Source organism: Myotis brandtii, unplaced genomic scaffold (assembly GCF_000412655.1).
Source record: "Myotis brandtii unplaced genomic scaffold, ASM41265v1 scaffold1392, whole genome shotgun sequence".
Lineage (NCBI taxonomy): Eukaryota > Metazoa > Chordata > Mammalia > Chiroptera > Vespertilionidae > Myotis > Myotis brandtii.
The window spans coordinates 92,226-102,816 of NW_005354974.1; the positions used below are offsets into that span (position 1 = coordinate 92,226).

Genomic DNA, 10,591 nt, shown 5'->3' on the forward strand with positions numbered 1-10,591 from the left:
CAGAGCCCGCTGCTAGCGCGCATGCGCCTCATTAAGCCAATCCCGGGCCCGTCCGCCGCTCCTCGGCCCCTCCTCCCGCGGTGCGGTGGCCCCACCTACTCCGCCTCTCCCTGGCCTTGGGTTTGCCCCCTGACTTCCCCCATGGATCTTGCCTTTGCCCTGACACTCCCCAGACCCTCGCCCATCCCCTCCCGCTGACATTCAGTCGCATCACTGGACCTTACAGTGTTCCCGAACCGGCACTTCTGGACCCCGCGCTGTGGTGCTGGCCCTGCCCCTTGGTCTGATCCCTTACCAATATACATGTGTTCAGGCCTCCACCTCCACCTCACCCCTGCCCTCTACCTAACCTTTGACTTGGACCTCTCACCAGGTTCATACTGGCCTTCACCCTGACCCTGGTCCTGCCATGTGCCCTTATCCTGACCCTCTTCCTCAACCTTGCCCTGCTCGTCACCTAGTCCTTATTGGCACCTGTCACCCACCCTTAGCCCTCCTTCCTTCACCTAACCCTGATCCTGACACCCTCACCATGAACATCATCCCGGCCCTGACCCTCACTTTCACAGTGACCCTCAGCCTCCCTCTTACGTTGGCGCTGGCACGTGCCCAGACCCTCGCCCTAACTGAACCTCGTGCCTTCCTTACCACGGTCCCTAACCTGGTCTCACCCTTGCCTTGGGCCCTGACCCTGAACCTCACCCTGGACTTGGTCCTGGCCCTGGCCACGTGCAGATCAGTTAGTGTAAGGGTAAGGGTCGTGATCAAGTTCAAGTCAGGGCAGGTCAGAGTCACAGTCAGGATGAATGTAAGATGAGGGACAAAGTAATAAGGGTCAGAATCAGAGTGAGGGTGAGTGTCTAGTTCAGGATAGAATTCTATATTAGGTTAAGGATCTGGATGAGAAAGAAGTCAGTGTCAGAATCGGGTTCATGGTCAAAATCAGTGTAAGGGAAATTTTAGGGCCAGGGTTATGTTCAAGATCAATGTGAGAATCATGATCAAGGTCAGGACCAGGGTCAGGTTGAGTGTCCATTAAAGGATCAGTGAGAGGATGAAGGTCAGGGGCTACTGTCAGGGTGAGGTAAGATTGAGAGTTGCACTCGGGTTGACAGCGAATGTCCAATTCTGTGTAGGATTCGGATCAAGGTCAGGGTGAGGCTGATATTCAGGGTTAGGGTCAGTGTCAGGTTATGGGTCCAGATCAAGGTTAGGATAGTCAGTTCAGGGTGAGCATGATGTTCATTGTCAAGGTCAATTAAGTCAATGTGGGGTTTGTTTTCTTTTGCTGCTGGAGTGAAGACCTCCCACCTTCACTTCTCTCTCTTGCATATACACCCACCTGGGTAATCTAAGACACTCTTCCCTTGTCAAGGTCTGTACACTTGATCATACCTGCAAAGCCCTATTGCTATGTAAGGCAACATTTTCATAGGTTAGAACATGGGCATCTTTGAGGACTAAGCATTCTTCAACCTACCAGTTATTGTCAGGTTTAAGGTCAAGGATGGGTCAAGATGTGGGCATTGACCACACTGAGGATGATGGTCACTGTAATGATGGTCAAGTTTGATTCCAGGTCAGGTTCACAGCCAAGTGTGAGTCCAGGTTCTGCTCAAAGGTCAGTGTTAGGATGAGGATCAAGGTCAGGGTGAAATTGAGGTTTGGGTTAATGTCAATGCCAGGATCAGGGTCCTGGTAAGGTTTGACATGCAGACTAGTTTCAGGTTCAAAGTCAGGCTCTATGGTTAGGGTGGAGGACTATGATAGTCCTTGTTAGAGAATTCAATCGAGGGGCAGGGATAGAGTGAAGTTGAGAGTCATAATCAGATTAAGGGTACCAAGAGTCTCATTCGTGATAGTGTTGGGTCATGACCAGTGTAACAAATAGTCATTGTCAAGGGTAAGTCAAGGTCAGGATAAGTATGACAGCCATGTTAAGCATCAGGATCAGGGTCATGATGAGCATCAAAGTATGAATGCCAATCAGAGAGGGTCAATGTTATTGTGAGTGTGATGGGGGAGTTCATGAAAAAGGTTAAGTTCTATGTCAAGTGGGGTCAGTTATGGTGAGGGTCATGGTCAATGCCAAGATCAAGGTCAGGTTTAGGTGGGTAAGGGTCTGACAAAGAATTGGGTGAGGATGAGTGTATATGTCAGTCAGGGTGATGAATAAGGGTCAGGTTTAATGTAAGGCTTAAGGACAGAGTGATGGTCATGAAAATTGAGCTAGACATTCTGACACAGATGTGGCTGGAGAAACAGGCAGAGGCCCAATCCTGAAAACATCTTTAAAGATGGTAACTTTCCCCTCCAGAAAGCAACAACTGGAGTTTGTGTTTTTTGGGGGGTTTTTTTGGAGTTTGTGTTTTATGTTCCCTCTAAAAGCAGTGACTGGCAATGTTAGTCACCTCTGTCTTCAGTGCTTACAGAAGTTTATTCACATGGGGCACAGAATGAATATTTTAAGAATAAAAGAGTACTAAGAATAAATTTCTTTAATCTGCCTGTTTTTATCTATCCTTGAACCAACACCACTGTCTCAATTATTACAGCCCTATGCCAAGTCTTGGTATCTAATAGGTAAACCCTTTCATCATCATTCTTCTCATTTCTGCTTCCTCCTTTCAACCCTTATATTTCCATATATATTTTACAACTGTCTTATCAAATTATTAAATAAGAAAAACAAGAGCCGGATAGAACTGTATTGTGATTTATTGAATTAACAAGTGAGTTTCAGGAATGCCTGTCTCCTTCTCTAAGGAAGAAGATGGCACAACTGGTTCTGGCTCACCCTTCTCCAAAGGCGGAGATGTCTGTAAACCAGATTAAGGTGTTTGGTTCACAACCTGAGCCATACTTGGGCCTGGACTTGGGCCACGTCACCTCCAAAGGGAAGCTCCGTCATATAAAGCCCCTAGGGAGCCCCCAAGATTAGAGTAGCCATGAATGGGGTCACTTTCCCAGCGACCACAGAGAAGCAAGGACCAGGAGAGGATGCCACCTCGGCCACTTCCCTTGATAGGAATGGAAGAAAGGCAGACACCAGGCAGAACTACTTGGGCTTTTTAATAATAAATCTCAAAAACTGAAGTAGTGTTTAACATCCTTGAGAACAAAAGTAAACCCACCTCCCTTCCCACTCGGGTTTCTGAATTGAGGACATCCTACTCTGTGCTCACAGAAGGCTCTTCCAGGATGTGTCCTGGCCAGAAAGGCAGTGCCTGGAGCAGCAGCACCACGGCCAGCGCGGAGGTGGGCGCACTGCCCCTTTCTGATGGTAAGTCAGCAGCACTCAGCCTCCGGCCTCCTCCTCTGCTGGGGCTGGACATCCTCACTGCCTGGCTGGGACAGGACCAGGTACGGAGTGAGCCCAGTGTGGTCGTAGTGTGGCCATGGGTTGAGTCAGGCTGGAGCAGAGGAACAGGAGGCCCTGGAACACAGGCCGGTGGGGCCTGGTCCAGCAGCTCAACTCTCCGGGATGAAGGGCCGAATCAGTTCTGGGTTCAACAGCAGCTCCTCGAGGGGCTGGTCCACATGGAAGTCATGGACGTTGGAAGGTCCTGGGTGGGCCTTGGGGGCCAGTCCCCCTGGGCGCTGGGGAATTGGCAGCTCCGAAGGGTGGGCAGGCAGGGGGGCTGTGAAGAAGTACTGGTGCAGGAGGGCCTGGGGGTGACAAGAAGGAACAGCATATAGAAACCAACCCCTTCCCTGTCCCAGCCTCAGCTCACTTCCCTGAGCCGGGGAGACAAGTACTGCCCTGCAGGGCTCCTTCCTTCCCCTGCTCGTCTGACTCGCTTCTGAGTGCTGACTGAGCAGGGCTCCAGAGGCCAGGGGTGCAGCAGCGCACAGACCTCCACGTGCCGGGAGCGGGGGACAATAAACAACACAGAGAAGTAAGGTAGTCAGTGTGTCAAATGACTAGTGCTGAAGCGGTGCAGGCTGCAGTGCTGAGAGGAGGCCCCTGGGAGGTGGCACTTGAACACAGACAAGAGAGATGAGTACGTGAGGCCCAGGGACAGAAGTGCACAGACCCTAGGACATGGGGGAGCCCTGGGGCCAGAGAGGGGTGACTGAGAGGGACAGGAACAGGCAGTCAGAGGTGACAGCCCCAAGCCTGTGACTCCTGTGGGCCACTAGGACCTGGGCTGTCCTCTGAGGGAGCTACAACAGGAGGGCCCTGCAGAGGGTGCTGGCCTGTCTGGACAAGGTCATGACCTCTGCCAGGTGGGAGCAGACACTGAATGGGCAGGAGGAGACTCTGGGAACAACGGGGCGGGGTTTAGATGGAGCAGGAAGTGCTAAGTTGGTCTCAGGATGCTCTGAAGGCACGGTGGACATGGCGCTCACCAGGCGCATGCATGAACACACACTACTAGTGCCAAGGGGGGGAGTGGTACAAGCCACAGAGACCCTGATGCCATAGGCCCATGGTCCCCCTTCCTTCCCTGCCTCCCTGCCACAACCCGTCCTGCTGGGTCCTTCTCTCCGGGCCTCTGCTCATCATCTCTCATGAGGGAACACCTCCCGTGCCTTAACCTATCCTCCAGGAAGCCTGACGCCCACTGCCTGGGCGCCCTGCCTCACCACAAGGTAGAGACCCCACAGGGATGGGGCCATGACCACTTGTTCGCTCTGGACCAGGCCCAGGACAGTGCCTGGAATATGCCAATGCTGAGTAAATACCTGCTGAAGGAATGAAGGCATGACGAAGCGAGTCACCAGTAACCGGAGGGGCTGTCTTCTGTAAGGTGGGCACGCCCTTCCAATGGGCCACCCTTCCTGCCCGCGGCCCCTCCGGGGTCTGCTCAAGAGAGGCACGGCGGCTCCGAGCCCCCATCACACCTTCTCAGGGACCTTGACCTCCTGAGTCCCATGAGCGTGAGTGAGGAGGATCAGGGCCACGGGGTCACCCTACCTGAGAGGCTGCAATGCGCTGGCGCGGAGGGTAGAGGAGGAACTGCCCCAGCAGGTCCAAGGCCTGGGGAGAGGCGTCTGGCAGCACCTCTCCTAGGGGCACAGGCGCCTGCTCCTCGAAGGAGATCTTGTTGTAGTCGGGCAGCTCCGTGATCTCCTGAGGGGAACGGGGCGCCTCAGGGCCAGCACTGCCCGCCTGCTCCCTCTGTCAGTCCTCGCTTCCTGTCGCCCACCTGCCCAGGCTACTGGCTGCGGCCCCAGCCATGTGTCCCACCCTCACCCCATCGCCCATGTCTTCACTCACTCACTCAGTCCCTCATGCCTCCACCCTTTCCAGAACCTGCTCCACCCCCAGCTTGGAGAGACTGCAGGTGCTAGGGGCAGGCAGGATAGGACAGCGGACAGCAGGGAGGGGGGAGCCCCCAAGCTGGGCCAGGACAGTGGTCTGGAATTTCAGGGAGGCATGGGGCCAAAAGAGAGAAAGTACAGAGAGGGGAGTCACCAGCTACCAGGGGGAATGAAGGGCACCTCCTCCCTCCCTTCCCCACCGAGGGCCCCTGCTAACCGGCCAGATTTGAGGGCTAGGGGTGCCCAAGATGCGAAGTACACAGCAAAGCTGTTCGATGTCGTTCTCCCCTGGGAAAAGCGGGGACCCGTTCAACAGCTCCCCCAGTATGCAGCCCACGGCCCTGCAGATACAGAAGCCAAACAGCTCACAGACTCACACCACGGGCACCGGTCTCCCCATACCAGCTCCATCGTCTCACACCATGAACACAGGTCTACGCATACCAGCTCCATCACTCCCCACCGCGGACACACGTCTGCTCACACCTGCACCCACCTCTCGGCGCATGCGCAAGTAGCCTAGAGGGCTCACAGCCAAGACCGAGCCCCCAAACAATCAAAGACCTCCAGCCTACAACACAGAGCATAGCCCCCTCTCCAAGCATCTCTCAACCTCAAATCTACAACACACAATAACCACTCAACAGTTTTGCAACTTCTCAGAGCTCCCCACCCTGGGACACACAGCCACCTCCTCACATTCTGCGGCAGGCCTCCAAACAGCCACCAAATCTCAAACTCTTAGGCATGTATACGCCACTCTGTCTCAAGGGAAGGCTCAGAGCCTTACTACCCAAGGACCCAGGCCTCGGGATCGCTCAGGGCCATTGCATCCTGAGCTCTCGTCCCCTGCACAGTAGCTAGACGCACCACACCCCAGGAAACTTCCCACTGGGACAACCACTCCCATCCCACCCAACCCCCATCCAGCTCCAAAAGTCCTGGAGAGGAACATTGGTCCCAAACTCCTCAGAGATACCCTAACTGGGGAAGAGAGCCCAAGGCAACCCAGAGCTCACAGCCCGAAAATACCCCTAAGTGGCTGAGCGATCCCAATGCCCAGGAGGAAAGGGTGACTCCTGGACCCACATTCCCCCCTTGCCCAGCCCACAGTCTCACCACAGGTCGACCCCCTGGTCATACTGGCGGGCACCGTACAGGAGCTCGGGGGCTCGGTACCACCTGCAAGAGAAGGGTGGGTGGTCACAGCCAAGTCACTAGTCTGACCGGAGGCTGCCCCAGAAGGTCACCCTGGCCCCCATACCCGCCTCATGAGCGATGTCTGGAGAGGCCCAGAAGCCTCTTTTCCCAGGGGGAGGCATGGGACCTGTCCATTGCTAGGTCCTGCCTGGGAACCGGCCCTCCCTACCTGGTGGCCACCTGGTGCGTATAGAGGCGGCTGCCGTCTGGGGAAAAGACCCGGGCCAGGCCGAAGTCCGCTATCTTGAGCTGGCCCGAGGCGCTGATGAGCAGGTTGGCTGGTTTCAGGTCCTGAGAGCACCAAAGGAGGCATCAGTTCTTCCAGTGCCCCAAGAGGACCTTGGGGGCTGGCAGGCTGAGCACCTGGGTCACCCCAAGTCCCCCCACCCCTCCCCCTCCTGCAAGACCACACCCCAGAGGGCTTACCCACAGGCCCCGCCCCCTCAGTCCCCCTCTCTGGTCTTGTCTTCTTCAAGGGCTGGTCCACCCCCAATCCAACTGGCCCTCAGGCCCCACCTCAGCCCCTGCTGGGACTGACCCGATGCACGATGTTGTTGGCGTGGCAGAAGGAGACACCTTTAAGGAGCATCTGCAGGTAGCTCTTGACCTGTGCCTGGGCCAGCGGCCTCTGGGTGTGGCGCACCACCTCCGCCAGGTCTGACAGCATGAACTCGAAGGCCAGCACAAAGCCTGCCCCGTGTGGGAATACGGCCTTTAGCTGCACCACCTGCAGGCCGGGCATCCGGTCAGTACCCAGACGCACAGGGCTCAGACTCTCTCTGGAACCCCAGCCCCTGCCACAGCAGAGGTCAGGGCAGACAGAGGAGGTGACATAAGATCTGGATGGGGACCAAGGAGCTGGGTGCCCTCTTGTTGTTCCTGTCTCCTGAGAGAAAACAGGCCCCCACTTTAACACTCCACTCACACTCAGGGAAAAGGAGGTCTAAGGCCACTTAGGGCAATGTCTGGTTCCCCCACCCAGCCCACAAACTGGAAAATCAACACACACACACACACACACACACACACACACACACGAATTCAAGTCTCCTCTGGTTTCCTCTAGGGCAGGGGTCCTCAAACTACGGCCCGCGGGCCACATGCAAATACAAATATTGTATTTGTTCCCGTTTTGTTTTTTTAGTTCAAAATAAGATATGTGCAGTGTGCATAGGAATTTGTTCATAGTTTTTTTTTAAACTATAGTCCGGCCCTCCAACGGTCTGAGGGACAGTGAACTGGCCTCCTGTTTAAAAAGTTTGAGGACCCCTGCTCTAGGGCCATTAAATCCCAGCACCAAGAAAAGGCAGCCACTACTCCCCAGAACTGTGACAGCTGGAGACACGTCATATGTACTGAGGGCCCACAGGTCACAGGTGTTGGGCTGCACAGGAAGGAGCAAGAAAAGGGGACCTTAAGGAGATCACAGCACTGGGGAACAGACTACTGACAAATGGTTCTAATGAGGACAAAAGAGAAAGAATGGGGTGGGGTTGATTATACAGGGAGCTGGACAGGAGCTCTGGGCAGGAGACAGCAAGCACAAAACCCTGAGGCAAGAACAGAGAGGAGGCTGGAGGGAGGGACATGTACATGTGGGAAGGCTCTCTGCTCTCTTCTGCCCCAAAGGCTAGATCAGTGATGGCGAACCTATGACACGTGTGTCAGAGGTGACACGCGAACTCATTTTTTTTGGTTGATTTTTCTTTGTTAAATGGCATATAAATATCAAAAATATAAGTCTTTGTTTTACTATGGTTGCAAATATCAAAAAATTTCTATATGTGACACGGCACCAGAGTTAAGTTAGGGTTTTTCAAAATGCTGACATGCCGAGCTCAAAAGGTTCGCCATCACGGGCCTAGATGGTGCTTGTCATTTAAGAAACTGTGTTGAATGAATGGAAAGAGAGGCTGGAGGGGGGTGGGAGCAGATGGTGACAATGCTTTCACTGTGAAGACAAGCCACTGGGAAAGGACAACTCCACCTACATGTTTTTGACTGTGGGGCAGGGCAGCAGTGGGAAGGCTGCTGTAGCTGTTCTGGTGAAAGGCGACAGTGGCCTGGGCCAGCGTGAAATCTACAGTGTTTTAAAGATAGAACCTCAGGCCTGCTGATCACAGGATGCAGGGCCTCGTCACCAGCCTCCTGGTGGCCACACAGGGGCTGTCAGCAAGCCCTTTTACTCCCTCAAAAAACGAGAATGGCCTTACTGCTATTTTTCTGATTTTGAGGTGAGGACATAGTCATTTTACAGAGTGAAACACACACATACATTTAGATAATACACAAAATTACTTAAAAAATTTTTTTAAATATGTTTTTATTGATTTCAAAGAGGAAGAGAGAGAGAGAAACATCAACGATGAGAGAGAATCATTGATCAGGTGCCTCCTGCATGCCCTATACAGGGGATCAAGCCCACAACCCGGGCATGTGCCCTTGACCGGAATCGAACCTGGGACCTTTCAGTCTGCAGGCTGATGCTCTATCCACTGAGCCGAACCAGCTAAGGCCAAAATTACTTTTTAAAAACAAAAAAAGGAAAATCCTACCTACTAAAATCAACCTTAGAGTATATTCCCCCAGATTTTACAATAGGTACGGCACACAGACACATTCACATAAACACATATACAATGTTTTCATACACAACCGGGATGACAAACAGTGTCAGAGCACGCCCTGTCACCCAATACATCATGAAGAGCTTCAGAGATTAAGGAACAAATCAGGGTCTCGCTTATCCAAGGTCGACCCATCCCTGTCACTCCCCGGGGAGTTGAGCACATTCTGCACTCCTGACATGGACAAGAGAGAGAGCCAAAGAGCATGAGGCTGGGCTATGAGGTGCCCCTCTGTATGTGCCACAGACCCTCCCAGTCCTGTCACGGCACCAACCACACCAGCTGGGCCCTGCGGCTTCTGTCCATCTCCCTTACCACACTCAACTTCTCAAGAGCCTGGTGAGGGCCAGTTTCTCCCGTGTTGCCAGTGCCCAGCACCGGGCGGGGCCTACAAAAGGCCCCAAAGTTAAAACATCCAGACTCCTCAATCAGACCCGGTCCCAAGCCTCCACAGACAAGCCGAGCCCCCATATGCTGGTGGCTGGCCCTGCTCCCCTGGTCTGAGAGAGGTAGATCCCGAAACCTCCCTTGCAGAGTAGCCGAGAAAACTCAGACGGACAATGGAGGTCAAGCAGTTAACCCAGCCTGCAGAACACAGCAGGAGCTCAATAGGTGGCAGTGATCATTACCACTAGAAACCACTGAAGAGTTCTGAGAAATAAGGCATACGTTCGTGAATGGATGGATGAGTACAGAAAGAAGTGGATGAACAAGAAAGTGAATGAGTGAGGAATGAAGTAGTTTGGTAAATGAGAGTGAATACGTGGGCAAGAACGGAAGTGAGGGTGGGGAAGCACATGAGCCAGTAGAGTGGGTGCAGGTCCCCCGAGTGGGAGTGAGCAGAGGGCGGGAGAAGGTGCCCGGCCCCCAGCCTCACTCACATACTGATTGTCCTCGATCTCCTGCAGGGCCTTGATCTCCCGCAGGGCCTGGTTGGGGATGCCATCCTCCAGCCGCCGCAGGGCCACCTTCTTGAGGGCAACGATCTCTCCAGTCTGTGCAGGACAGAAGGCAGACACTGCCACCCCATGGCCCCTGGGAAAGGCTGGCGAGGGGGTGGGAAACGCGCCCTCTGGGTGGGACGCGGAGGCCCCAGGCCCTCGAGAGGATGGAGGGTGCCCCCATCCCGTCTGGAGGGAAGTCACACAGTTCAGAAGCATCCTCAGCACGCTCCTGGGGACACGTGTGGGATGCGGCGGGCCGCAATCTGGACGCCTCCATCCCCACCCCTTAAAGGTAAAGTGATGAGCACACGCGGCGAAGAGGAGAGAGACGGGGAGGCCGGCGCAATGGCCCACGCCTGGGTTCGGAAAACAGGTGCACCTCACAGAGAAAGGAACGGGACCCAAGGAGGAAGGCCCGGGAGGCCCCCGGGGCCCAGCTCACCTCTACGTGCTTGGCCTTGAAGACGATGCCGTGTGCGCCCTCCCCGATGCGCCCCAGAATGCAGTACTGGTCCATCGCCCGCCCTTCGGTGCCGGGACCGGGCTGCCTAG

At 54.6% G+C, this 10,591-nt stretch overlaps 1 protein-coding gene across 2 annotated transcripts in view; it reads right to left on the reverse strand.

Moving 5' to 3' along the window:
* Positions 1-2,700: 2,700 nt before the first annotated feature.
* CDK20 (cyclin-dependent kinase 20) overlaps positions 2,701-10,591 on the reverse strand; it is a 14,788-nt gene continuing 6,897 nt past the window's right edge. The window contains exons 2-9 of one of the 2 annotated variants that reach the window (XM_005860760.2): positions 10,482-10,591; positions 9,977-10,090; positions 7,007-7,195; positions 6,638-6,759; positions 6,388-6,450; positions 5,486-5,609; positions 4,922-5,077; positions 2,701-3,669 (exon numbers count right to left, since the gene is read on the reverse strand). The exon at positions 10,482-10,591 is cut by the window's right edge and continues 1 nt beyond it. In XM_005860760.2, the coding sequence (XP_005860822.1) occupies positions 3,472-3,669; positions 4,922-5,077; positions 5,486-5,609; positions 6,388-6,450; positions 6,638-6,759; positions 7,007-7,195; positions 9,977-10,090; positions 10,482-10,556 (1,041 nt within the window). In that variant the 5' untranslated portion in view covers positions 10,557-10,591 and the 3' untranslated portion in view covers positions 2,701-3,471. The remainder of the gene's footprint in view (positions 3,670-4,921; positions 5,078-5,485; positions 5,610-6,387; positions 6,451-6,637; positions 6,760-7,006; positions 7,196-9,976; positions 10,091-10,481) is intronic. The other variant, XM_014535208.1, reaches the window with a different exon arrangement.